This window comes from Drosophila eugracilis, unplaced genomic scaffold (genome assembly GCF_018153835.1).
Source record: "Drosophila eugracilis isolate 14026-0451.02 unplaced genomic scaffold, ASM1815383v1 contig_1929, whole genome shotgun sequence".
Lineage (NCBI taxonomy): Eukaryota > Metazoa > Arthropoda > Insecta > Diptera > Drosophilidae > Drosophila > Drosophila eugracilis.
In genome coordinates, this window is record NW_024572787.1 from 70,363 (window position 1) to 86,144 (window position 15,782).

The window sequence follows — 15,782 nt, forward strand, 5'->3', positions numbered from 1 at the left end:
TTTGGATAGTGAAAATTGCCAAAACGCCACATATTGTCGGAGAAAGCATGTTGTGTAACTGATAGTTACGTCACTGTCCATGTGAGGCCCTATAACCTATATTTCTTCATAAATAGCAAAATAATGTTCCGATTTGAAAAATCTTTGGTAAATCGATAGATTTTCACAAAAATGTTATACAAGGTCAAACGAAGACATACACACAATATTAAATACAACTTTATAGCTCTTATAGGTAAATTTTTTTTGCATTTTTGGTCGACGTGGCTAGATGAAAGAAAAGAAAACAATTCGCATTTGGGGCAACATAAAAACCTACAAGCTTATTTTATTTTCTATCACTTATAGTTACTGAGATATCATCTTTTCTACAACATGCGAAAACGGTCTTTCGAGGATGGGCGAAAAAGTAGGTGTGACCGGAAAATGGTACCACCATGAGATGCACTGGTATCTCAAGATTATACTTACTGAATTTCAACTTTCTAGCTTTTGTAGTTCTTGAGATGGTCTGTTCTCTGCGGCTCAAATGATTAGATTAGAAAAAAAGAATAGAAGAGAGTCAAAGTATAGCCTTATAGAGAGTCATAATTAGTCGCTCTCCCACTCTCAGAGATCATCGGAGGTAAAGGCTCCCACTTACCCCTTTACTCTACAAGAATAAAATCGATTTTGTTATTTTTTAACTACCCACCGGAACGTGAAGTAATATCATTATCAGATGTGCATAAAACGTATTTATAAATACAAATGTATGTAGGTATGTATAAAGTAAAATCGTAAAATTACCTTGGTCTTCCATTAGATACATTTTATCCTGGAACAAGGGACGATTGCCACGAACTTTTTCAATATACATAAATGTCAGTTCTCTGTCTTTGTAGGGTTGAAAGCCATTTGCCATTTCACAAGAAGTGATTCCGATGGAATATATGTCTATTTTTTCTGTATAACCAGAAAGGTTTTGCTGTAAAACTTCTGGTGCTGTCCAATACAGTTGATTTTCATTTTTTGCAGTTAATCCATATAAACATTTCTTTTTTTCTCCCTGGTTAATAAATGTTTGGCAATCACCAAAGTTAGACACTACAGCTTTTCTGGAATTTAGAAGAATATTCTTAGCCCTTATAGATCCATGAACACAATGCTCAGAGTGAATATAAATAAGCGCTGATAGTACATCTTTTAGGATTAATGCTAAGATGGTCTCCGGAAATCCTGAAATAAATAATATTTTTATCAGCTAAAGAATGAATTATGGCAAATTTTAAGATTTCAGATTCCCAAGAAAATATATTTGACAAGCCAAATATATTACTAATACAACTATCTGTAATAAAAAAATCGTAAATAGAGATATTTCAGTAAGTTAAACATATTTTTACTCTTTTATATCCAAAGCTTATATCATTGTCAGTTTGTCATATACTAGTTTGAGTAAGCATCGCAGCAGAACAAAAACATTGCAATAAAATGAAATACATACGACTACAAATCCAGGTAGAACAATTTTTACTTCTAATGTTCTAATGTTATGAAGTTGATAATAATTTAACCTTTTCGGTTAAGTATTATAAATAATTAATAATATGTAAATTAAAGAAATGCACGTATATAAACGAGTAAAATAAGCCTGCATATAGTTTGAATACATTTAATATTTTGCTTCTGCCTTCTTTAATGTCTCTCACTATACTACTGTGGGCAAGAAGTGCGTTTTTTTCAATTTAAACTTCGCGGGTTTACATATTGGGCTAGTTATACCCGTTACTCGTAGAGTCAAAAGGTATATAAGATTCGTTGAAAAGTATGTAACAGGTAGAAGGAAGCTTTTCCGACCCTATAAGGTACATATATATTTTTGGTGAGAATAAATTTTTTCGGTTCTTTAATTGTATGGTGAAATGAGATACAGATTACCTGTTTCTCAGTATGGGCAATTGGTTTTCTGATTTTAAGTCAATTTAAAACTTGTATTTATATGAAATCTTTACCTAGTAGTCCATACAAAAAATTAAAGTCTAAATCTAGATTACAATTGGTGTATTGCCCGGATGCGCGGATGATAGGACGGCTGTTTCGACGATCCGCTGCATTATTCGAAGACTATGTTGGGGAGAATGACACAGTTGGCCTAGACTTAGTCGGTGATTATAATTAAAGCTAACCGACTGCTTCCGGAGGTAGATTTGTTTTGAGTTTTTTACTTGTCACTTAAAAATAGACCCAACACCAAATATTCGTTCACTTTTACCAAGTGAAAGTGCAGACGGACTTTGTTGTTCCTACACCAATGCTGGATATTTAATGGGTATCGCTATAATCTTTGTTATTAATGAGTCTGTATTAATGAATTATTTACGTATTTCTTAAAGAGCATTCTTTTCGTTTATCGGACATTATTGTTTTGACTTCTTGAATTTTTGGTAATTTTATGTTTATTGTTATTAGCTCCACCACAGTAATTATCTATGTCGAAATATTATAATTTCGGTTATAGCCGTTCTTAGGTCGTAGTAGTTATTTTGTTATCAGTCGTTGCGATAGTTACCAATACCGTTTCTTATACCACGATAAGTATCCCTGTACTTATAACCAAATTTGGATACTTTGGATATTGATTAGCAGCGAATAAAAAATATCCACAGCTCAGGTGATAGAACATGCGTTGCTGCAAATGGGAAATCTCTCAGGTGAAGCTGCGGAGTCTCACAATAAAGAAATTAAGAAGTGCCGGCTTCAACAAACTCGGAAGATGTTTTGCATAGTGACAAATAAGGATTTAATGAATATACTTATTTAACAGGTCCCTTTTTAACAGGTCTAAGAAAATTTCTCAAAAGAAATGTGTTACACTTTCACTCATTTATAAAGAAGATTATTTAAATATAGCACACGTCTTTGATGCCAAAACATAACGTCTCAGAAATCTTCAGAATTGTGATATCTTCACACTCATATAGACAGACAGACGGGCTGACCACGCCAGGATATACAACACACTGGCAAAAACTGTGGAGTTCATAATATTAATATAATGTAAGTCCAGTACATTAAAAATGTAGGACGTCACCGACAGTTAACATATACAAATGCTTTATATGGTTCCGGCAATAATCAATGTCTAGGCAAAATATAATTAATATACAATAACAAATTTATTAACAAAGTAACGTGTATCTCATGGTTGCATCACTTTCCTGTAGATTTCTTTTTTGTTTTAAAAATACTTTTTATACCCGTTACTCGTAGAGTAAATGGGTATGCTAGATTCGTTTAAAAGTATGTAACAGGTATAAGGCCACAAATCATAAAAAACTAAAATCGCTGAAGTCTTAAGAAATATATGAGCTAGAAATTTGAAATTCATCATGTACAATATTGAGATGCCAGCGCACCTTATGCTGGTATCAATATCCCACACCCACTCTTACGCCCACCAAGCTTAAAAGACACAAAACCCGAAAAAACAAAAATGCAAAAATCTCGGATACTATAAGAGCTAAAAATATGTGCTTAAGAATACTTATTTAAAAGATGCCACTGCAACTTGCCTGCATCCTGCCACGCCCACTCTAACGACCACAAACCGCGGAAAACTGTGGCGTCCATAATATAATAGTGTATGTCTTTGTTTGAATTTGTATAACATATTTTTGTCAATATCTATCGATTTACCAAAGATTTTGCAAATCGGCACATTATTTCGCTATTAATGAAGAAATTTAGGCTATCAGTTACTCAACATGCTTTCTCCGAAAGCAGGTGGTGCATTGGGAACTTCCAATAGCAAAATAAATATTTTAAAATTCTGTAAAATAGTAGCGGGTATCTTATAGTCACGGAACTCGACTATAGCGTTTCCTCTTGTTTAATCTCATTTAATAAGTATAAAGAATATTTTTGGCAAAAATGGATAAAAAAGGTACAAAAAATATTAGCAAGCATTATTTACTTATTCGGAGCAATGTGAACTCTAAGACGTCCCTTTCCCAAAGTTACTAAGAATTAACATATAAAGGGTGTTTTTTTAGAGGTATAGAACTTTAAGTTCAAGATGGCGACCAATTTAACAGCTGTCAAATGAATAATTTTCAGTTTGGCTTGGCAATTCATCATGAATAGACTCACGCCTGAACAACGCTTGAAAATAGTGCAATTTTATTTCGAAAATAATGGTTCTGTGCGGAATACTTATTGCGCGTATGATGCCCCTTATGCAAATTATTTTTTTCCGATCAAGCCACACCCACTCTAACTCCCACAAAACCCGAAAAACGGAGATCTCAGGAACCATGAGAGATACAAAGTTCATATTAACCATGAAGATTCTTGAGGTCCCTAAGCAGCGCAAGTTTATTACAGCATCATGCCACGCCCACTCTAACGCCCAAAAATCGCGCAAATCTAAAATCGCTGAAATCTCAGGAACAATTACAAAAAAGTTGAAATTCAGTTTATATAATCTTTAGATGCCAGCGCATCGTATACTGTTACTACTATAAGCCCTCAAGGCTAAAAAGAAGGTTTTCGATCTAGAAAAGCTGATATCTCGGTAACTATACGTGATAGAAAGTTCGGATTAAGCATTTGGGTTTTTATGATGCTCCAAATGCAAATTAATGGGACTTCTAGTGGACAAACCCAGGAGTGGTGGAAGTGGTACCACAAACCATGGCCATACTGCCCGAAATTGGTAGCCGACGGGTATTTATGAAGACACTACACTCCGGTTTTCAACATCGCCGAAGTGTTTGGCAATAGGTTATAAAATCAATTGAAAACAAATTTGGAGATTATAATTAATTAATTATTAATTATTAACTTTTATCTATGCTACTACTTTCGGAATCACTACATCAAATATTGGCTCTTTGGATACAATTTTGTACTTTTGCCGATTGGTGAAATATCTGAAGAAGCTGCAGAGTCTAATAATATGGAATCAGAATCTCGGATTTATACAAATGCAGATTTGATTTACCGATTGCTTGTGGGCTCAGATCCTTTATTTCTAGCCGAAGAAGTTATTACTATTGGATGATTTATTATTTATTAAAAAGTGTATTTTATAAGGTTTTACATAGGCATTGAAGTCACCATCATGCTTCTTTATGACAAATGGTGGCAATGCGTCAATATCTGCTAGCAAAATGACAGTAACGGGAATCTTATGGTAGCGGCATTCACCTATAGCGTTTCTTCTGTTTTTTTTTTTGGAAAATATTTCAATTTGGTTAAACTTAAAAGTATATCAATATTACGAGTATATCAGTCGTGATATGTGACAATTTTTTTTCTCTTTTTAAAATATTTGGTATAAATGTAACAAATCAAATTATTTTTGTCCTGGGAAAAGGGAAAAGGTTGAGAGATTTTGTTTTCTACGATTTATTTAAGCAGCGCTGCGACTGACTGACAGTGATACAAAACGAAATGCAATGGGACGAGCCGAGCAATCAGCGACTCGATAGCGCTTATCTCGGCTTGTCTGCAGATAAAAAAGATAATTCAGCATACAATGATGCTGACCAAATAATTTATGCTGTAAAACAAAGCGAGTAAGTAAGGGCTCATCCCAGTCAAGCTTATCCTTCCATAGGACCTACATAAAAATCTTTTTCTTGGTGATGATTGGCCCAATCCAAGCAGATCGTAGAATCTTCGATTGTCGAAAGAATGGTCTGTTCACCAGCTTGAGATACTAAATAGCAAATTATCCTATAGGGTATCCCAAACTGGGCCTAATGCTCTTGCAACACCGCGTTTTTAGATGCTAAAGATGTGGCCAAGGTTGAGGTATTTCTTAATAAGGGCTGCGTACTGCAACTTCAAATCTGAATTTCCACCTAGTTTATGAATTTCCTAAAACATCGAACCTAGTTTTGGCAGGAAGCAGAACAGAATATTAGACAGATTCGAGCCGAGCTTATTGCTGTTGGAATAGCTGCTCGCAAAGAGCATTTTCCTTCGAAATTGGTGTTTGTAGAATCTGGGCAACTTTTCTTTAGTGTGTCAGAAATCGATTCTGATTTCGACTGAGTGTAGGGTTCCTGAATTGAGGTAATACACTTGCTCCAATAAGCAAGTCAATGCGCTGACTTTTATAGGAAAGAGTTCCGGTCAGCTCGAGGTTTTCCGGTATTTTCCACTCAGCTGCGTTAAGGTGAATATGAGGTTGATAGAAGGTGATTGTCTGGGTAACGGCTGCTATAAGCGACGCGCTGTACTTTGCGTTACCGTATTGTGCAAAAATATTAACCGACTTATCCGATGCTAGCAAGGACTTTGAGAGGCCGAATCGAGTATGGCCCGACAAGGTACGAATACGATAGAGCGGTTTTTGACGAATACTATTGCCGTGGCAAGCAACCCGTTATCGGTATTATTTGGAGACAGAGCTACATGTGGTGGTTTGGGCAAGGCTATAGAAACTAAAGATGAGGTATGTGGCGTCATTTCAGGACCAGGTTGTGGAAGGGGTGCAATGAGATTCGATTGCATATGTAGAAGAGTATGATACTTCTTGTGGCAATTCCTACAACTGCCAGATATGAATTTCCGTAAGATTTGTCAAATTTAAACAAAGGTGCATCCTTTTTGCTTTGTTGTAGCGCTGAGTAGTATATTTGAGTCAATCCTAGAAGTTGCGGGAATTTCGTCAAATAATGCTCCTTGGACTGGACTGGACACCTGGTAAGAATTTTTCCACATTGTTGAACATAGCGTAGAAGTCCAGCCAAATGATGTATGCTCCACCAAATCGCGGAAGCTGAAATTCCGGGAGTCTTGTAGGCCGCGAATTGCTTTTGAAGGCGGCACTGATGTCATGCAATTCGGTTGAATTTGCCATTAAGTTTCTTTTCTCGCTTTTTAGGTAGCGGCAGATTTTCCCTTTTGTTTCACAGTTAGCCGTGGCAAATCTTATGCGCGCGTCGGATTTCATCTTCACGATTAAGTTGCGAGCAGTCAAAGTCGAAATTCTTTCTCTCGACTAACTCTAATTTCACCTGCAATTCAATTTCATGGAATTTGACAAACTGTTAGTCACTCAAAAATGTATTTAACGCCGCAAGTTGACGCGCCACGGAGCCTGAGCCTTTGCACGATAATAGTGTTCGTTCGTGCATCACTTCTCTTTCAAAGCGAGCGGTTGTGTTTTTGGGTTTTGCGTCTTCTCTAGTGATTTAATTATTGAATGAATCACCTCGTTTTTACTACCTTTTTTCAAACGTTTATCTAATTGAAAAAAAAACCGTCTTTTCGATTCCGCGGCGTGCAGTGCATTTATTGTCATCTGTTTGCATAAAGCATTTATTGCAAACAAATATCAACAACTGTGGTCTGTATTCTAACACCGCTTTCACCGATTACCTCTCCAGCACAACATCTCTTTTCTATATCTCCCACTGGCTTGTAGCTCTCGAAAACAAACTCTCTATCCCTCTCTTATACAACTTGTACTCTCTTATAACGCCTTTCTCTCACTAACACTCTCTCGCTTACTCTCTTGCCCCTAACTGTTTCTCTCAAACTCCCTTTCTTCTTCCCTATAATATTTTTCTGGCACAGTGGTTTACATCTTGCTAATTATTTACCAAAATGTCTGATATTATCTGTTGCATTAAAAAATGCAATAAAATTGTGTCGGTTGACCAAGTAAGCGTCCACTGTTGGCTGTGTGATAACATTGCGCACTCCAAGCGTGCAGGGTTTAAGTCAGCCACCATTCCGGAGGCTTTGGGTCGTTCTGACTCTGACTTACACTACTGTTGTTACGGATGTCGTGAGGCTCTGAAGGAAATTAGATCTTTTATGCGGCAGACTAAAAATGGGTTCGGTCAGGTATTGGTTGCTTTTCGAAAAGCTAACGACCTGTTTTCTGCGCTGGACACTCAGTTCAACAATTTACAATTGTTGAAGCGCAAAAAAACGTCCCGTTTGCCGCCGGCGGTTACCGCCAGTAATGCAAATAACTCCCTTCTCCCTCCGTCTGATTTTCAACAGTCTCCTTCATTGTCACCGCTGCCGTCTACCACTCCAATCGTGACGACACCGGTAACAGCCCATATTTCGGATCCCGAAAATGTTGCTAAGCTTCCACAAGTAAACGCTCCTGCAAACCTAAAAAACTAACATCATCCATAATTCTTTCGTACCAGAACACTAGAGGCTTACGCTCTAAACTTTCTAATTTGTTCTCGGTAAGCTTCTCGTTTGCATCCCAGGTCATTGTGTTTACCGAAACCTGGCTAACTCCAGAAATTCTTAATTCTGCAGTTTTCCCCAGTAGGTACACAATATATAGGCTTGACCGATCCCTCGGAAATGGTGGTGGAGTCCTAGTTTCAGTGGACTCTAATCTCGTTTCCGAGGTGATAAATCTTCAAACTGAAGACTTAGAATTTATCACAGTTAAAATCTCATTGTCTAGGTTAAATTTATATCTCACTTGCTCTTATATTCCGCCTAAGTCCGCTTCCTTGACATATGAGCGGCACCTAGCAGCCATTCAGTCTGTCTTCTCAATGTTATCGGACATGGATCAGCTGGTGGTGTTGGGTGATTTCAACCTATCGCAGGTGGCTTGGTCCATGAACGATAACACCTTAGCTTTAACACCTATGTCGCATCACGACTTTACTGCTGGCATGTTAGACATGTCACTGGCTCAAATTAATCATATAGGGAATTCTTTAGGTCGTTTGCTCGATCTGTGCTTTCTCTCTGATACTGACGCCGTATCCATTTACAGAGCTCCACCTCTCACACTCCCTGAAGATCCTTATCATCCAACATTAGATCTTACGATCGATACGGGGCTATGCACTAAGCCTAAGAACAATTACGCTGATAAGAAAATTCGATGCTTTCGTAAAGCAGACTTTAAAAAAATTAATAACTTTATTTCAGAATTTGATTGGTCCGATTTGTACGCATGCACCGATATGTTGACTGCTCTAGATATATTTTATAGTACACTAAACCTAATTTTTGATCGCTTTGTTCCGTTGCGGTATCCGGCTATGGCGGATAAACCCCCTTGGTATACAAGGCACTTTTCTATTCTAAAAAATATCAAATTAAAATTATTAAAAAAAATACTTAAGAACTAATAGCAATGACTGTTTCGTGCATTATATGGTGGCTCGGTCTAACTTTACCGTGCATAACACTCAGTGTTATCAGAACTATTTAGCTCGATGTAAGAACCAGTTTGCCCTGGATCCGAAACAGTTCTATAGTTTTGTTACCACTAAGCGTAAATCTAAAACCTTTCCGTCTTTGCTATCGTTTGGAAAATCTACTGCAAGCACGGATCAGGAAATTGCCGATCTTTTTGCACAGTTTTTTCAAACTACCTATTCACCTTTGTTAATAAACGCGCAGACTTACGCTTACGATATCCCCCGGTCTAACTTTATTTCCCGACCCACCTTGTCGGAATGTGGGGTTATAAAGAATCTTCAGAATGTGAAGCCAGTCTTTTCGCCAGGTCCAGACGGGGTACCGGGCTGTGTGCTTAGGTACTGCTCTGCTGGTCAAACCCCTTTTAAAATGATTTAACCTTTCCCTGGAAACGTCCACGTTTCCCGCTATCTGGAAAGAGTCCCTTATCATTCCCCTTCACAAGAAGGGAAAAAAATCGGATGCTGAAAATTACAGAGGTATATCTAAACTATCAGCAATTCCGAAACTTTTCGAAAAAATTCTTGTGCCTCACTTGCAGCACCAGTGTAGATCTGTCATATGTCCACGCCAGCATGGCTTTATGAAATTACGGTCTACCACTACCAATCTTCTGGAACTAACATCCTTCGTGATCACTGGTTTCCAAAATAAATTTCAGACGGATGTCATTTACACTGACTTCAGTAAAGCATTTGACTCCGTGAATCTGATCTCCTGGGATGGATTAGCAGTTACCTCACAGGTAGAACGCAACGAGTTCTTTTTAAAAATTTAGTGTCTGGTTTAGTCTGTGCTTCCTCCGGGGTCCCTCAGGGGAGCCCCCTTGGTCCGTTACTTTTTACCTTATTCATTAACGACCTTCCCTTGGTTATTAATGACTCCCTAGTACTTATGTATACAGATGATGTCAATCTCTGTCTGCAATATACTGATGCCTCCTACCAGGTGAAACTGCAATCTGACCTTAATAATTTTCAAAGCTGGTGCTCTGCAAACTTATTAAATCTTAATGGCTCTAAGTGCAAAGCAATGACGTTCTGTCGCCTAAGACCTAAAGCTGCCACTTATACTTTGCATGGTGTAGCTCTGGAAAGAATTAATGCAGTTGAAGATCTTGGCATCCTACTCGATGCAAAACTTAAGTTTTCCGACCATATTTCCTCTATGGTTAATAAAGCTAGAGGAGTTCTTGGTTTCATTAAAAGGTGGCCAAAGGAATTTAACGACCCCTATGTTACCAAAACACTTTTTATTTCTTTGGTTCGTCCGATTCTGGAATATGGATCATGTATCTGGGACCCCCAGTATGGGGTTCACCAGTGCCTTACTGAATCCATCCAAAAGAATTTTTTAATATTTGCTCTCCGCGGTCTCAACTGGGATGCAAATATACACCTTCCCTCTTATAAAAGTAGACTCTTACTAATCAATTTGCTATCCCTCGCTAATCGTAGGACGATGCTTGGGGTCGTCTTTATACATAATCTTCTTAAGGGTGAAATTGATAGCCAGGCCCTTCTAGGCCGCTTGAATATCCATGTACCCCTTAGGATTACTAGAAACTATATTCCTCTATCCTTAGAGCATTGTAGTTCGAACTTTGCCCAACATGAACCATTTCGGGTACTATGTTCAAACTACAATGATCTTTATAAAATTACTTCTAGCTCTTCTCCTGACACTTTGAAAATTCCGATACTAATCCATTTAGCAAAAACCTATGTTTAGCAACCGAAGTTATGAAACGCTCGGCGTTGAGAAGTTTTCGAAATGTACAGCAGCCGTTGCTGACTGTTTTGCAGGTATAAGCGAATACCGTACACACGATGCTAATTGGGTTTAGGGCCCTTAACACTAAATTCTGTAACAGGCGCTTAGAATTATTAGAAAGATATTTAATAATATAATATATAGCTTTCACACGCGTACACGATATTTGTGTCAATCGATCTACCAAAGATTTTGCAAATCGGAAAATTATTTCGCTATTTATGAAGAAATTTAGGTTATAAGGCCTCACATGAGTAGTGACGTTACTATCAGTTACACAACATGCTTTCTCCGACATTAGGTGGCGCTTTGGAAATTTCCACTAGCGAAATTGATATTTTTAAATTGTGTAAAAAAATAATTGGTATATTATAGTCGCGGCACTCGACTATAGCGTTTCCCCTTTTTTCTCTCTCAGTACATAGCTTCAAACCAACACAAAAACGCCACTTCAGTAAATGGTCTGCCATAAGACGATTTTGAGCACCCCTGCTGAAGACCTTTCGCAATGTCAGCTACCGAAAAGCATGGCTTTATTTCTTGTATAACTTTTTGAAGCCCTTTGCTACTTTTAAGCTGATAGGTGTAGTAGCTTACAGACGTACTATCTAGGAATTTCTTAGCAGAGCTAAAATTTTCTTCTTCTTGGCCTGCAGTTTTGTTTCTTGGACGTTTCCTTTTTAATAATTGTAATGTAAAAGTGGTTGAGTTTTTGTGAAACTGCAGAGCCAAGGCAATCTTGGAATGAGAGAATTGGGTGGAGGGTCGACGACGACGTAGACATGGTGTGAATGGTTTAATTGTAGAAACGGTAGTTACCGATGGCACCGTAGTAGAACTTGCATAAGGTAACGTCAGTGCGTCGATTGGTGAGAAGGAAGAAGGGCATTGTAAGCTCCATTATTGAGTAACGGCAGCGAAAAATCCCCTCCCTATTTAATATTCTAATAGTTCACTTATTGAAATAACAAGCAAAAAAAAAAAGAAAATATGCCCCTCTCTACCAGAAGAGAAAAAAGGAAAACGAAAAATTGTTGTGGTGTTATATCGCCGTGCATTCACAAAAACGAATGTTCTTCCAATTTAACGACGCAAATTGCAGAAAGCCACCAGTCGAAAAAAATCGCGATATGGCCCGACCCCCACTCCACCTTAAGAGCAATTAACAACAACAACAATCCAAATGATATTATAAGAGTATTTCAAAACTTGGTAGGCAAATACAGAACAGATACACAAAACAAATCATGTACATAACAAAAAACTAAAACCCTTATATAAACATACCATTTTACCAAAATGATTGTAATTGTAAAAAAGTTGGGGTTTGGTACGGTGCCACTTCATTCCCATTTCGTCCTCGACCTCTTCAGCTACTTTTGGAGCCGTTAGAACGCAGTTTTCCTCAATTTTCTAATCGATTTTTATTTTAACAGGAAATGTGAAGTCCTGGCTTATCTGTACTGCCCTTATGACGTTATAACGCCAGTACAGTCTCCAAAATTTAATTGGGATGGACAACGCTGCAAGAAAGAGGAAGGTTTCGAACAAAAGCGATCGGAATACTGTTCCTATGGAAAAATTGGTCAAAAATTCACGTGGAACCCACTAAAAAGTTAGTTTCTTCCATGACAAATCGTCTCAAAACTGTTTTGAAGCAGAAAGTATGGCATACAAAATATTAGCAGTTAAATTACAAATAATAAGTTAAGTAGAATCTGCTGCACGAAATAATCTCCGCCATCCAAAAAGGTTGAAAATTTTGTTTTTATTTAATAGGTCTTTTGTTTTTATGATTATGAAAATCGTTTTAGTTTAATAAACATGTTAGTATTTCTTATTAAATTACTTCGTTAACATTTTTGTGTTATTTGTTTAAGCTTAGCAGGAATAACGACTCAAACTTATTTTAGGTAATTGCACGAAATAAGCTGCGGGCCACTGTGTTTACTTTATAGGGTCGGAAACGCTTCCTCTTATACTCTACGACTATCAGATATTTCTAGGCGGCCCACCTTAAAATTATTCACAGATAAACAAACAACTTGCTTACTTGCTTCATTAATAACCACAAACGCTTACACAAAAAATTTAAATTGAAAATTTAAAAATGCATTTTACAAATGCAAATATATATGTATGTATACAACATTTACCAGATGTATAGACGTTTTGAAGCAGCATTTCACAATTTCCATAAGACATAAATGGGTACATTAGGTAAGCAAACTGCTTATAGATAAAGCAGTGAAGAATAGTAATTATATTTCTGTGTTTAAACCGACGAATAGTTATAACTTCATTGCACATGATAGTAAGGTTTTCCATTGGTTGATCCAGATAAACTTTTTTAATCGCTAAAGATTTATTTTTATTATCAAATCCCTTGTAAACCGATCCAAATTTCCCATATTTAACAATTTCTAACAGTTTATAATGTTGTATGTTACTGCTGTACATCTTAAATAATTATTTCCTTAAGACCGTTCGCATTCTTCAAATTTTAAGTTGCCTTTAGACAACTGATTGCAATAAGTATTGAAAATGAAACGGTGGATTAGAACAAAGTTTTATTGTTTGATAATCTGTCAATTAACAATATTAACCCATAAATAGCAAGAATTTTAAATGTCGCAGTTTTCTTTATACGAGACATTAATTGCTCGAAATACAATGGGTATGATAAAGGTGTATTTTTGTTTTGGCTATTCTGCTTCTTATGCATCGTTAGTTTATTCTTGCCGCTACTTAGATAATGCGATCGACTTTATATGAAGACGAAGATTAATTATTTAATTATTATTAATTAATAAACTATTTTTAATACTATGTGACTGAATAGCATAAACATTTAATTTTTATTTAATTGGAAGTTTTTAAATTTTATTTTTTGTTTCTAAATTACAGAAACTATAGCCCGCAACTTGTCGAAGCTCCAAGCAGAGCAGAGCAAATCCATTTTCGTTTGTCTGCTATGGCTTTTTTTCGGCTCTCGTCAAAGTGAGAGTAATAGCAGAGAAATATTTTAAGAATCTTGCTGCTACAGAGTAGTCAATGGAAACACTTGTTTATATCTTATTTAGAGGGGTGTTAAAAAAATAAATAAATTTTTTTTTTTTTTTATTATAATGGGAAAAAAAAAAAAAAAAAAAAAAAAAAAAAAAAAAAAAAAAAAAAAAAAAAAAAAAAATTTTTAAAAAAAAAAAAAAAAAAAAAAAAAAAAAAAAAAAAAAAAAAAAAAAAAATTATTTTTTGTTAACCTTAAGTATATGTTTTTTATTTGTCCAGTTGCATTATCCGAGAACAAATATCTACAGCCGTGCCAATTGCAACTTCCTCAGAACCTTATTTTTTGCATCTAGCCTCTATTGTGGTGATTTAAATAGGGTAGTAGTGAATCCTAAATGCGTAGAGCGATTTTGGGTGGACTGTGTATTTTTTATTGTTTTTGGTTGTTTGGCTGCCCCATAGATACTGAAAAAAATGTCCAAAGTTGTCATATGTGGTACTTTACCCATAGTGCAAAAGTTAGGGAATAAGGAATTGGTGGCCCGGTGGCGGTACTGCTCTCGAACGGGTGGATGAGGCCGTGGTGCCGGTAGGATGCCCGAGTTATGGTAAATCCAAGAGTTGGTTCGGGGTGTTCTCCTGGTATTTGTCGGAAGGTCTTCAGATATTCTCCAAGTCTTTTTAAAATTCTTAGCGGAATCGAATCTTCTCTGTTTGAAGTAAATTCTCAAACTAAAACTTATATTGTTCAGCGGTGACCGAAGAAGCCGCCGCTGCCGAAGTGTACATAGGAAATCTTACATGCTATACATAAATGCTTATACATAAGTACAAAAATGAAATAAAATGAATGTTTATAAAGAATCCAAATCCGGTGCTGCTCGTGTCACAGTTCCGGGGGTCGGGGCATCCTGTTGCAGAGTCAGCGAAAACGTTAGCAGGGCAGCGACCCAAGTGGTCGTTGCCTAGTTTTGGACGATGTTTAGATTGCAACATAATTGCATCCATATGTATTGTCAAGTTGCCAGTCAGCGTACCAATTCCAGGGTAGCTCTGGGTGGCTTGGCTGGCGGCTCGTTACCTACCGACTGGTCGGTAACTCCCGCAGGGAAGTATGATAGCCGCTGGATAGCAGTCGATGGTGTGGCACCGGCAGGGTGCTTGTGGGTGGCAGCGGCTGGTTGGCTGCTGAGATGGCTGCTGTCCAAGTGGTTACTTGAGGATTGGCGGCCGGGCATTACTGTTGCTCCCAGATGGCCGCTGATGATGTGGCGCCTGTATGCTGCTTGTTTCTGTGTCAGTTTATGGTGAGAGGGTGACTGCCCCTCATATACCCCTGGCCTTAGGCTCAGTGGGCGAAGGCAAATAAGTTGACGGCGATTGCAGAATGAGCATAACTCACCATACCGCAAACCAATGGGACCCAGGTACGGCCCACAAAGGCAGTATGCTGAGTCGGAATCTAGGAACACTAGGGTGATCCTAGAATCTTCCGGGATTTCTGCCGACTGTTTGTTACCCTTCATTAATGTCCTCGGTGGCCTTGAATGTTTCGGCAAACTGTCGCATTTCCCACACATCTAGTCTAGTCTCTCTAAGATAATGACATCGTCCACATAGATGGAACATGATTTCCCTATTTGCTTTCTTAAGACGTCATCTATTGCTCTTTGAAAAATGCTACCAGCATTTTGTAATCCAAAAGGCAAATGGCAGAATTCATTCTTTTTCCCGTTGACTGAAAATGAGGTTTTTTCGCAATCTTGCTCCGCTCTGGATTTTAAGTCTAGGGTTGTAAAGTATTTGGCTTT

The 15,782-nt window shown here is 37.4% G+C and overlaps 1 protein-coding gene across 2 annotated transcripts in view; it reads right to left on the minus strand.

Moving 5' to 3' along the window:
* Positions 1-13,480, minus strand: part of LOC108117450 (putative serine/threonine-protein kinase STE20-like) — a 60,036-nt gene extending 46,556 nt beyond the window's left edge. Inside the window, exons 1-2 of one of the 2 annotated variants that reach the window (XM_041817822.1) lie at positions 13,119-13,480; positions 790-1,218 (exon numbers count right to left, since the gene is read on the minus strand). In XM_041817822.1, coding sequence (XP_041673756.1) covers positions 790-1,218; positions 13,119-13,422 — 733 coding nt within the window. In that variant the 5' untranslated portion in view covers positions 13,423-13,480. The remainder of the gene's footprint in view (positions 1-789; positions 1,219-13,118) is intronic. The other variant, XM_041817821.1, reaches the window with a different exon arrangement.
* Positions 13,481-15,782: the final 2,302 nt, after the last annotated feature.